Below are 13,566 nucleotides of genomic sequence, written 5' to 3' on the forward strand. Positions count from 1 at the left end.
GAATCGTTGCCACTAGCCTTGACAACATTCGCCTCTGAAGCTTGAATAGCTTTTCCCTTATTCTTCCCGGCTCGATCAACTAACTTTGGGCAATCGGCTTTCCAATGTCCATCTTCTTTGCAAAAGGCACATTGATTCTTACGAACTCCAAGATGTGCCCCTCTAGACTGCGACCTCCCACTACGGTTTGGACCCTTTGCTCTTGCGACCAACGCCCCCGCTACCGGCTCAAACGAAGTCTCCTTATCCTTCTTTCGAAGCTGATAATTCACAAGTGCAGCGGTGACCTCACTATACGAAAGAGATGCCTTCCCATTAATAAGAGTAAGAACGAAGGTCTCATATTCCTCGTCAGGCAAGGAACTCAATAGCAACAACGCCTTGTCCTCATCTTCAATCTTAACATCCACATTCGCCAAATCCGCAAGAAGCTTCGTGTAGTGGTTCATGTGATCACCAATGGAGGTTCCTTTCTTCAACTGGAAGCGGTAAAGCCTCCTCTTCAAATGCAAGCGATTCTCCACACTCTTGGTCAAATACTTGCTCTCAAGGATCTCCCAAATCTTCTTTGCAGAAGTCTCATTGATCACATCATACTTTAGATCTTGAGTGAGACAAGACCTAATCACACCACACGCCGTTCGATTCATCTTTTTCCAAACCTTCTCATCAATGTTGTCCGGTTTCCCGTCCAACTCCAACGTATCTTCCAAATTTTGCGCGTTGAGCGCATCCATGACTTCGCATCGCCAAAGTCCAAAATTGTTTGTGCCATTGAACTTTTCCACATCAATCTTCATTGAGTGGATATTCAAGCTTTGGACGGTCTTCACGCCGGAAGTACTGCCCACAACTCCTTCTTTCTCGGCCATAATCCTCAAGGCACCACCAAACCAATGCGGAAACAAACGAGAAATAGATCCAAACTGAAAAAGACGAGATTTTTACAAAAAAAGATCCCACCTTTATCACCAAACGAAGCCCTAGATGAACTTCCAAAGCGATCTACTCCTCCAAATAGCCCAAGCGTTGCCCGTGCTCTGATACCACTTGTTGTGACTGATGCTTTGAGAAACCAAACCAACGAACGCCGAGAGAAAGACCAAACAAAACACAAACACCAAGGTTTTACGTGGTTCGGCAAATTGCCTACGTCCACGGGGCAAGAAGGGGGTGAGTTTTCACTAATAGAGAAGGAGAGTACAAATTGAGATTACAAATCGCTCAAACGAACCAACTAATCTCACCAACAAATCTCTCAATCTCTCAACCAATAACCCTAACAAATAGCTCAGAAAGATCTCTCTTTTTCTGTGCTCCAAAACCCCAAAACTCTCCACACAAAACCCTCAAATCGTATTGGTATTTATACCAAAACAGAAACCCAAACAGACTGCAAATAGGAACCTGAACTTTCCAAAAAACCCGTCATAAGTCGACTTATCAGTCTGCATAAGTCGACTTGGCAGAGCGAAAAACAGCAACTGGAGAAGAGATCATAAGTCGACTTATCAGACCTGATAAGTCGACTTGGCAGAGCAAAAAACCAACAATCCAGAGCAGAACGTAAGTCGACTCATGCACCAACATAAGTCGACTTACCATAAGTCGACTTATGCCTGTGCATGAGTCGACTTATGACCAAAAATCTGCTTTTTCCAATTCTTCTCCACATATATGTGAATGCAAGCACACAAGTTAAGGGTTTCATATAATTTTGATCATCTTGGATACACCTTGTTGAAGCTCCCAACATCAAACATGTCTTAACAAGCCACAAACCATTGTCAGGATTATTCATATCGTCTACGTCATTCGTGCTTTCGGGATAAAGTATATATTTGAACAACAATCTTCAACTGAAAATATCATGGCTTCACATAACAACAGTTCAATTATTTAAAGACGCAGACATCTGCTAACGAGTTATACCCCTTGATAGCACGCGAGCCATCGGCAATAGGATCAGAAAGAGACCTGTTTCATCATGTTTAGATCCTCAATAAATCTTTCAAGGTTATTATAGGAAGACCCACCCTGACTAGTTGCTTCCTTAGATCTCTCCTTCCATTTCATCGCGTTCTTCCTCATATCGTTCGCTTTCTGATCCCCTTCCATCAATTCCTTCACTTTGCTAGTAACTTGCTCCCTCTTGACGTCTCTATCAATCTCAATGCCAACGCCCCAGTCCTTACAAACATATCGAGTGTTTGTGTACTGTTCGGCAAACCCTGGCCAACAAACCAATGGTACTCCACCACTAATGCTCTCCAGGGTCGAGTTCCATCCACAGTGTGTTAAGAATCCAGCGACAGAAACATGAGAGAGAACCTCTTCTTGTGAGCACCAACTAGCTATGTAGCTCCTCTCCTTGGTCTTCTCAATGAAATCTTGAGGCAGTATGGCGCCATCTCCTCGCACAAGGTTAGGCCTTATTATCCATAGAAACGAACAGTAACTATCTGCAAGCCCCCAAGCAAACTCTACCAATTCTTCGTGGCTAACTGTGATAAGACTCCCGAAGCTCACGTAAATTACAGACCGAGGTTTTTGGGCATCTAGCCATGCTTTGTAGTCACCATCTACCTCCCAAAGGTTTAAACACAGAGAGTTGCGATAATTTGTTGTAATGTTGCGAGTTAATTCTGAAAATTGTCCTATGGCATATACCTTTTGAAACATAGCCGAGAGGGCATTCACAACATCCGTCTCTAGTAAGTCGAATGTGTTGAGGATCAAACCTTGAGCTCCAAGTGATTTTTTGGTTACCTTCTTTTCGTTGTTGAGAAAGAAATCATCACTGTCGAGTGATCTAACAAAACTCGAGAGGTCTTTGAGACGAACATCTTTCATTCCTGGTATCCAGTCAATAGTTGTGTCAAGATACCCATTTGTTAGATAGCTCTCATCTGCACAACAGAAATATAATTTAATCTTTAGCTGCATATGGTATTATTTCTCGATGAATAAAAAATGGCGGGGGGAGAATAGGGACAGAGCTAATTAAGCCGGACTTCTGTTAGTGTCGAAGGTTAAGACTATCAATTAAAATTCAAAACTTTGGATTTCTTAATTGCAAGTTTCTTCATGGTGAAGTGTCAAGAACGTTACTGACAGATAGACTATCTAGAATTTTTTAAAAGATTTTGACATGCTTTATTAGGTATATATTAGACAAAAATCAGTAAATTTTCTGAAAATCTGAAACGTCATGTTCAATTTAGAGAAGCGGGAGAAAAATTATCGCTCTTATTGATAAATTAATAAGAACTTCGTTATGTGTATTTATACAGCTTGAAAACTGTATATGGAAGTCACAAATGAAAAGAAATAAAACAAAAGAGAAATAAAGAGAAAATATACTAGCTAAATGCATGTTTATATACTATTTAATTAAATAGAAGATATGATATTAAGGAGAATATGTATTGCTATATTCAATACACACTTAAAACTCTCAGTGGGTCGAAAATCAGGAAGTTTAGATAATTAGATTAATCGAAACTAAGATTGAGTCTTATAAGCCTTGGTGAAGAGAACAACCACTTGTTCTTTGGAAGGAATGTACGCATGAACTAAGTGTCGAGCTTCATATTCTCGGCAAACTTGATGGGAATTGACATCGATGTGTTTTGGTCGCTTATGAAACACAAAATTAGTCGACATGTGAATGACACTTTAGATTGTCATATACTATAAAGGCATGTTAAGCCACACTCACACTCATTTGACGTTGCACAAGCATTAGAAGTCAATAGCAATGTTAACCGTTGCGCTATATTTCGCTTAGCGCTAGAGAGAGATCAGTGTTTTGATGCTTATTGCGCTAGGAGATAAGTGTAGCGCCAAAAGGTAGAAGCACTAAGAAACTGACTCAAAACAAGCCCCGCATTAGCGTATAAGAATGCGTGATGGAAAGAGAGAGAAAAAAAAATGACTATTTCCCTATAGCATATGGGATTTGGCAGTGGATCTCCATCATCTCGGTGAAGTTTTTGGTTGGGCTTCATATATACATGAGAAAAACGAGGAGATGACGAAGCCTGTGAATCAATGACGGATGTTCGCTTGAGAATATCAGCGATGTATTTCTGCAGTATAGAAGATATCCCTAAGAGAAAAATGCAACCTCGATGCCTAAGAAACAATTCCTCATCTCAAATTGACTTTGGAGGCGTGTCTTCAAGTAGGTAACTGTATGTGTATCATCCCTAGTGATAGTCATGTCATTGACATAGAGGAGGCCCATGACACGATCCCTGGCGAGGAGTGACAGAACATGACATCAAAAGGACTTTCCATCAACCTAATTGTGAGAAGAGACCGGCGGTAGAATTCAAATTAAGCAGACGAGGTGCTTATTTGTCCACAAATGGCATGACGTAAATGACAAACATAACGAGGAGGAGCATGATCATCTGGAGTAGATGTAGAATCTTTTTGTAGTTTCTGAAAGTTGGCCTTAATGAACTGAGCTGGATGTGCAGTTGCGAATGTGGAGAGCGAATAAGCACTGGGGCTGTAGGATTTATGGGTACGCGTATAGGATGGTTGAAGGAAAGATAAGGAGTCAGTTGTCAGTTGTGGGACTACATGAAAGAAATGTCCTCAAAGAATGTAACAGCATGAGCAATTCGTAGATAACTAAATATTAATACCGAACTAGTAATGAACAACCTAAATAAAATCAACAATTAGAAACCCACAACACGATCTTTTCATGCTTCACTCTTCAACCTCCACTGATCTTCACTGAACTGCATGTGATGCGGATAAATGGCTAATAATTTAATGATCTATCCGTAATCACCACTTGCACATGACCGTTCATGGTGAAAGTTTTATCGCGTTCATGTGAAGGAAGCAGAGGAGAGCAAACGCAACCAAGCATGTGAAGTAGAGAATACTCAACTGAGGAGAAATACAAACGTGGTAGGGAGAAGCATTATGGAACACAACGGAAGGAGCAATATTTTTTAGGAAAACAAGAGTTAAGAGTGCTTTAGCCCAAAGAGATCGATCAAGCAAAGGCAGAGAGTAGAAGAGCGCGGGCTGCTCAAAGAAATGATTGTGTTTCCTCCGTTCTACTCCATTTTGCTGATGAGTATGAGGAAATCTAAGACATGAGCATTACAGCTCGCCTAATTCGAATAGAGCCTCAGGATGAGGAGCACTAGAAAAGATTCCTATAGGAGAGAATATGTGGCTAGAACAATGGCGGAAATATGGCACACAAGGCTTGAAAAGAAATTTGCAAAAGAGACGGATTTGCCTTGGCAGTGGGTCCGAGCCCCAACAAGTAACCAGGCTAGGCTACACCAAAATTATTAAAAAAAAAATTCTAGGTGAGATCAACATTAAGAGGGGATGAGCAAATGAATCCTTGATGCTGTGCTGCTAGTTGTTTCCCGGATTGAATTAGAGAGCGCCGCCGTACCTGTTCTTGATGTACAGCTCTGCGAAGAGAGATAAGAGTGGAGATTGGATCTGGCCGGATGTGTTGACAATGGCTTCAATTGCTGAGGATCGAGAGAAGTGGCAAAAAAGTGACTGTAGTCAGCGTCTCAGCGTTTGGGCACAGGTGGAAATTAGAGATAGCGGAAGTGTCGGGATATTCATCTGTGAGTATAGTTCCACATTGAAAAGGATTTGAGAGTGATGAGTTTAAAATATGATGCGGGACGGAAGTAAAAATCTTGGAATCCACCAAGAAGCGCTCTACAAAGCTATAAGGAATAAATCTCGGAATCCATGAAGAAACTTTGCATCTATGAATAAATATTAACAGAGGAATATTATTAAAAAAATAAAGAAGAAGAACAAACTTTTAATACCTTTCAAAGGTGTGTATCCTCTCTCAACGAGTTCCTCCAAGTGAAGATCAGCCATGAAACCACAAGCACTCATCGAACAGAAAACCATTGCAGGAATATTCAACTCCTCTCCAACGTCTAGAGCAAAATCCATTAGCCAATTGTATACAATACAACTGATGCGCGGTATACCTGATGAGTTATTGAGCTTCATCAGAACATCTCTAAGGGGAGAAGCACAATGAGTATAGGTTTTGATTGAAGATTTGGCAACACGCTGGTTTGTATGCAAACTAGTCGGTACAAATGCATCGGCTACAGTTTCAAACACGAAATGCTCAGAGCCCTGAAAAGCATCAGATCCTTGAGATTCAAGTATGGTTTGCTTGCTAGTTTCAGTGTTGATGAAAGTGATGTGAAAGCCTTTGGAGTGGAGGAGTTTAGCTAATTGGAGCATGGAATTGATGTGGCTTGTGTCAGGGAATGGGAGCATCACAGAGTGCGGCATAGCCATTGGTAAGAACTTGACTAATGTCGTCTGAAGGGAAACTTGCTAACAAAATAAACAATTAGTTTAACTGAAAATAAATGAGTTATGAAAAATCAGGCCTGAACGGGGTGCAGTCGTGATACACTGCCCTAGAAGATAGAGGACCCGCCTGTCGCCCTGGCGTAGTTGATCCTCCCCCCTAGCGGTAAAAGCCCCCCGGAAACGGCCGGCCTCTCTACTCGGGCGCGAGTAGCAGAGCTTCTGCTCAGATGAAGATGATTGCCCAAAAATAATCCTCAAAATATGTAGCCGAAAATCTTTGAGTACTAAGAGTAGCAGAAGGAGGAAGAGGGAGCTATGAAATTCTTTGTGAATTTCTGTGTGTTTTCCCGAATGAACTCTGCCTCCTTATATAGCCTCATGAACCAGTAACCGATGCTGAATCTCCTCGTCCGTTGGGCGTAAATCACGCTGCCGTTACATAATAAATGCTGCCGTTACATAATAAATGCTGCCGTTACAAAAAAATAAAAGCTGGAGAAGCAAAACCCGAGTGCGGTGCGGCGTGGCGCGCGCGTCGTGGCGAGGCGTGGCGAGGCGAGGCGAGGCGTGGCGAGGCGAGGCGTGGCGTGCGTGCGCGCGCGCGTGTGTGGAGAAAGAGCTCAAACACTAGTAGGCCCAAAACATTACTCAAAGCCCATTAGGAAGTGAACCATTATAAACCACTTGAACTTCTCTTCAACTTCCAATGTGGGACTATTCACAATTGCCTTTTCCTTAAGAAAATGCTAACAGTCCCCCCCAAAAGGCAATATAGACAAAACAATTAGTAAAACATATATATATATATATATATATAGGTTGGGCAACCTTTTGTATCGTGAATTCGGGAAAGGTAGCTTCCGGCTTTGAACCTTTCCTTAGTGAGTTTGTCGCCACCTGAGGGACATAATGGACTAAGCCTTGAATTAGGGCCCTTGAATCAGGTATTGACAAAAACACACACAATACACTTCATCTATTGAGCAAAGCGGGTTGAGCGTTAAAAGGCCATGCTCACAATAACCGACTCATGAGAGTTTCTAGGGGTTAGTTTAGTCCAGCCCCCCCCCCTTTGAGAAGGCAAATAGTACCTCTCTATATATGGTTGGGGAATGGTAGATTAGGCATTCTGGCCAAGTACGAAGAAATGATGGTGAAGTATGGGATGGTGGATGCATCAGGACCTCCTTTACAACTGTCGACAGACGATTGGTGGAGAGATCACTTTAGCATTGGAGAGATCATCTCAGCATCGAATGGAGAATGATCTGGCAGCATGGTAGAGCCCAAGCGATGTGACAAGATTGTGGTTAAGGCCATAATAGGACTTGTCAAGGGCTGATTGTGGTGCTGACATGTGCCCTTAAGGGGGAGACCCGAGGTAGATACTTAACCTTTTAATGTAATCAAGGAGTAGCGCCTTCCGAGTCGTTCGGAAAATGGTTGAGTAAACTCACGATGAGTCATCTTAGATAGAAGGGAACGACAATTTCCTACTTTCAGAGTCGATATGACAAGATGTCGAGTGGTCGAGTCAGTGAAGTAGTCATTCTTACTAATCTTTGGTCCTCAAGTTGATTGGGTCAGGACATGCAGATGTACACTTGGTAAATAAATTATTCTCGGACTGATGGTGAATACCATAACAGTTTGCCCATTTTGCTTGGAGTCAGCTTTAGCTGGGTCCGAATGAAATATAATAGGCTTTAGGCCAGTGTGAATCTACTTAGGATAAGAAACTAAAAAGTCTCTTCCAACTGACATGACTAATGTCACTGTGTACTTGGACTGCCAAATCTAATCTATGATCAACGGTCAGAATTGAATGTTAGGAATCGAGGCATTATGGAATTAGTGGGAAGCATTAATTAGAGGGAAGCATTTTGATTTTCAAGAGTGGTAGTGTGGAGTAAATAAAGGAGTGGCGCTTTGTATTTCAAGTGAACCGTTTGAGATTCCGAAGTTGATCTCATTTATTTGTTTCGAAATACTGCACCCCCTTACATCAAGCCACGTGTCTTTTAGGAAATTATAAATAGCTTGCAGGGGACTAAAAAGGTTTCTTTACGAACTCTTGCTTCTAAAAAATCTTTGGCATTTCTCTAGGTTTATAAGTAGAAAACTTTCAATGGCTTCTCGAACTTTGACTGTTGATCGTAATGAGGAGAAGATTTCTCTTCTTCATCCTATTCATTCAAGGATATACATGGGTGATCTAGAGTGGCTTTATAAGCTCTATGATATCCCCAAGACTTTCACACTAGCGATGCAGATAGAGGCGAGCTAGTGGATAGCCATGGTGAGAATTTGGTGCCGTTGTATCTTGCACATTTGCTGCATAGTCTAGGACTGCCCCTTCATCCTTTCATTAGGGAGGTGTATGTTGCCTTAGGGGTTTCTCCTACTCAGTTCTCCCCAAATGCGTTAGGGTTTTTGGTGGCCTTCATTGTCATCTGCCATCGCGTTGGGGTTCGGCCAAGCATGAGGCTACTTGGGAACCTAATCAGCGTTGGGTCGGTCAAAATGGACCTGCACTACTTCTACCACTATAGTGGAGATTTCCATATTGTCTCTAACACTTTGGAGTCGAAGAAGGATTGGAGGGAGCAGTATGTGTGGGTCTACGGTGTTAACAACGTTTTTGCCTGCTCAACTTGGCCCGAGGTAGTCAGAGACGCATCGATCCTAGTCACCCTTAGTGATCACGAGAGGAGGGATATGACTTGGCCCGAGGTAGTCAGAGACGCATCGATCCTAGTCACCCTTAGTGATCACGAGAGGAGGGATATGGAGAAGATTTGCTCCTATGTAGGGTCACGGGAGAGGACCAACCTTTTAGACATGGTGTCTCTTCATGCGGCGGGCGTGTCCATTATCTTTCCCTCCACTGGAGATCGAATGAGGGCGAGTCTCCTGGCTCTCCCTCCAGAGGAGAGTCGTAAAAGGAGCACAAGGGGCGAGGAGTCAGGTTCCGATGCCAGGATCCAATGCCAGGCCTCAAAAGAAATTGAGGGGAACTCTAGGCTCCAAGGAAGCCAGTCGGCATAATGCTTCGAGCGACCAAAATTGTCTCAGTTGTGGGGAAGGACGAGGGTCGAGAGAGGAGCCTAGGTCGAATCGACCGTGGAGCTTCAATCAGCCGAGAGGGGTTTGCTGGTTGCTCAAGTTAGCCATTTGAGTAATGTGGGGCTGGTAGAGTAGTCTTCTCCTGGCAGGGAGCTAAAGGCCCTGGTAGTCGAAGCTGCCAAAGTTAGGACCCAAATTAGGGATGCAGCTGACTCTAATTCTATGCCCGAACCTTCTCACCACCCCGGCAAGGAGCTTGTTGAGTCGGTTGATGATGTCAAAGGATGAGCTAAAAGTCATGATCAGATGGAGAATAGTGTTGACGATAGGACAGGGTTGCTCTAGCCATGGCTCCAAGATATCTTAGAGATTAATCCTGAATCTTGGGAGGTGGCGAAGGTGATGCTTGTAGGAGTGCCATGGAGGCCTTGTTCACCGAGAAGGGAGTTCCCTGAGGGTGACAGATTTGTGCGAAAAACATATTTGGATGTTAAGGCCTCTATCTTGGGGTTGGCTGCAGCATCATCCGCAGATGTTTGCTAGTTCGTCCTCTGAGAGGACGAGAGAATTAGCTTACTTAGTTTGGGGGGCTTTACTGGAGCAGGCATTGTTCAACCGGTTTGAACATATGCATGACTCCTCCTTAGAGTGGTGGGTAGAGCTGGCCCAGGAGAAGTTGGACAAGGAAGAGGCAAAGAAAAGGTTTGCTACCTTGGAGGCCGAATTGACACATAAAGAGGATGCTTGGCATCGGGAGCTGGATGAGAGGGAGAGGCTCTTGACGGGTTATAGAATCTAACTTTCCAAGCACTTTGGGTTCTGTTGATGAGATTCGACGGGAGGTAGCCCAATTGAAGGGTAAGGTTGGTAGTTTGCAACAAAGGATTTCCGAGCGGGAGTGCCGACTGATTGCTTTGATCGGGGAGATCAAGACCGAGAGGTGTCTAAGAGTGGTGGTTATGGATAATGCTCGATCAAGTCTTCTCTCAGCTGAGCAGTTAAGACGGGACCTTAAAGAGTTGTCGACTAATCCTGCGTCTGCGATAATGGTCAAGGACTTAGAGGGTCAGCTTTCCCACTTAAGCTCGGTACGATATAGGAATGAGGTTGTCGATGAGTGGCATTATGGACCTCTTGGTAAAATTGAGGTAGCCTTGGCTTGCAAGGCCAACGTCGACTATCTTGTTTTCTGCTTCCCGCTAGCCTTCTACCTGCTTTCGATCATCCGTTACACCCCTCGGGTATCTTGCTACCTTTACCTCCTGGAGGCTGTCAAGGCGAGTGGAGGGGAGGCGAGTCTGGCATTGGACATCGGCGGTGATGATGAGCCAAGGGGATGATATTAAAAAATTTTCGGCTTCCTCTCCTACTACTACCGCTGAAGGCCCCGGGGACTCAACTACCACTGAGAATCTCCCTAACCCGACTTCAATGTTCGGTCGAGAGGCCTAAAGGGTCATCCTATATCCCCCCCCCTTTGGTAAAGAACTTGTAATGAAGTTTGCTCTTTTGGAATAAAAATCTACTTTGTTCTTATTCTTGAGTCTGTCATCATTTGCTCCTTACTTTTGCTTTGCTAACTGGTAGCATGTAGCTTTGCCCTGATTGTGAAAACTAAGTGTTGATTGTGGTGAATCGGTCATGTTGTTTCGACCCTCTTGTTAGGGGGTCGAGACGACTGGCGCCTACCTTGCCTCGTGTTGGTTAAGTGTTCGAGTTTTAGATTGATATGAACTTTGGCAAGTATCAGAGCCCAAATGCTTTTATCATGGAATGACCAAATATTTAACTAGCTTACCTTGAATCGATTGATGTTGATATCGTAGATTTTTTGGCGGCAGGACAACCCTAAGGTTGGGTGCCCAGGAATTACGTAGACGCCTAGGTCTTTGTAAATTGACAAGCCAGAGGTTGAGTTCCTAGGTCCATAGGCACCTAGGTCTTCCATAGAGGCATGATGATCAAGAAGTTAATCCATCGATGAGGCTACACTGATAGAGATGTAGTGTTATCATATCAGGTTTACATAGATAGTATTGATTAGAGGTGTGGAGCTAACATGACAATACTAGGGTATTTGATAGAGGTGTAATGTTAACATATTAAATAGAACAACCGTTAGAGGTGAAATGTTAGCCAGTTAGGTTTGGAGGAGTTCAGAGGACAACCACCATTTATAAGTAACGGTAGTTAAAATTGATGGAAGTGTAATGTTAACTAATCGACTTTTAGAAAGGATGGATTGACAGAGGTGTAATGTTAATTGGTCAAGTCTGAAAAAGGAAAATTAATATAGGTGTATTGTTTATTGGTCGACGGATTGGTCCGTCAAAGTATAATGCTAACCAGTCGGATCATAGGGGTGAAAATTGTTCAGAGATAAAATGTTAACATTATAGTTGTAAGGTAATGTGAGTCAAACAGAGGTGTCATGTTAACTTGATGACTTATTAGGATTCCTTTTGGGAATTTTGGACCAAGATGATCATTGTTATAGGTTGAGAATTCATTCTCCTAGTTAGAGATAGAAACTTAAACATGAATGATATCTCCTATAAGGAGATGATAATAGGCTAAAATTAAGGGTAATATTTCTTAAGAATTTTTTTCATTGATTAGCGCCATAAGTCTATTGCCATCTAGGTCAATCAGGCAGTGTAACCCATTTGAATAGAATATCTCTATTATAAATGGACCTTCCCATTTAGGTTAGAATTTACCTTTAGTCTTGTGCATCATCAACATAGGTCAAAAAGCTGCTAAGACCATGTCGCCTTCTTTAAAGGATCATTCTCTAACTGTTCTGTTGAAGGATCTCAAGATTTGAGACTGGTATATAATAACTCATTGTTGTGCCTTGAGTCTCGACTCATCCAGTGTCTCTAATTCTTAGAGACATTTTTTATGATGTTCTTCAGTCGTTATTTTCTCCGCAAGAGCAGGTCCTCATATAAAATCTAGATCTCTAATGGTACTATTGCTTCACATCTGTATACCAAGGAGAAAGATGTAGCACCTGTGGAAGTGCACATCATCATTCAATGGGCCCATATGCATTCTCCTAGATTCTCATCCCAACCATGCTTGTTTGAAGAGATGAACTTCTTCAGAAGTTTAATTATGGTCTTGTTGGATGCTTTAGCTAAACCATTGGTAGCCATGTTGTATTGTGTAGAAGGAACATCTTGGATCCAAAACTTCTCACAAAACTTGAATAATGGTTGACTAAAAACTATGGACCATTATCATGGGCAATCCTTTGAAGGACACTGAATCGATAAATGACATGGTTTTTTAAGAACTTAACCAAGTTAGAAGTCTTGACTTCTCTAAGTAGAATGCCTTCAGCCAACTTAGTGAAGTAATCAATAATAGCCAAGATAAAGTGATGGCCTTTACCAGATGGAGGGCTAATTGGCCTAATGATATCCATTCCCCATATTCTGAATGGTCTTGAAGCAACGGTTAGATGCAATTCTTTTGGGGGTTGGTGTAGGAAATTAGCATGGAATTGGCACGCGCAACACCGGTTGGCGTAGGTCATTACATCCACAATTATTGTTGGCCAGTAATAACCTAGATGACGAAGTTGGTTTTAGGCCCTAGTGAATGAGCTTCACACATTCCATCATGGGCTTCTTTGAGCGCATCTTGGGCTTCATTCTATGAAAAACATCGGAGCAATATGCCATCAAATGATTTGCAGTACAATGTTCGTATGGCAGAATCATAAAAAAATTGTGAACCTCTTCTTTGAACAGAGATTGCTTGCTTTAGATTATCTGGTAATATACCATGCAAGACTTCTTCAATAATAGGATAATGCTAACCATTAGGTTTGAAGGGGTTAAGCATTACGTGTACCTCGTTAGCTTTCAGGATCTATTTTTGAGGGCATAATTGATGACTAGCTATTGCAACCTGCTTGGTAGACTTGGAAGCTAGAGCAAGAATAGTTGTGAATGATGCCAAACCATTAGCATGAGTGTTCTCGAGGTGAGCTATATTATTAATGTAAAACCCTTTGAGAGATTGAGCAAACTTCATAGCTGCTTCATGATAAGGTATGAGGTCATTATGCCGGACCTTGTATTCTCCTTTTATCTGGTTGAGGATTAGTTTAGAATCACCGTAGGCCTCAAGATATATTACTCC

At 42.5% G+C, this 13,566-nt stretch overlaps 1 protein-coding gene across 1 annotated transcript; it reads right to left on the reverse strand.

Moving 5' to 3' along the window:
- On the reverse strand, positions 1,680–6,835 carry LOC109831542 (7-deoxyloganetin glucosyltransferase-like). Its single transcript, XM_020398880.1, has 2 exons — positions 5,835–6,835; positions 1,680–2,909 (listed from the first exon to the last, which is right to left on the reverse strand). Exons 1-2 carry the CDS (start codon positions 6,325–6,327, stop codon positions 1,966–1,968), a joined length of 1,437 nt encoding a protein of 478 aa, XP_020254469.1. The 5' UTR covers positions 6,328–6,835; the 3' UTR covers positions 1,680–1,965.

This window comes from Asparagus officinalis, chromosome 2 (assembly GCF_001876935.1).
Source record: "Asparagus officinalis chromosome 2, Aspof.V1, whole genome shotgun sequence".
Taxonomy (NCBI): domain Eukaryota; kingdom Viridiplantae; phylum Streptophyta; class Magnoliopsida; order Asparagales; family Asparagaceae; genus Asparagus; species Asparagus officinalis.

Excerpts from the sequence above, each read along its gene's own strand:
- LOC109831542 (XM_020398880.1), bottom strand. The coding sequence starts at position 6,327 with ATGGCTATGCCGCACTCTGTGATGCTCCCATTCCCTGACACAAGCCAC. Across the intron at positions 2,910-5,834 it reads AGGATACACACCTTTGAAAG|ATGAGAGCTATCTAACAAAT; the intron begins GTATTAAAAGTT and ends TCTGTTGTGCAG.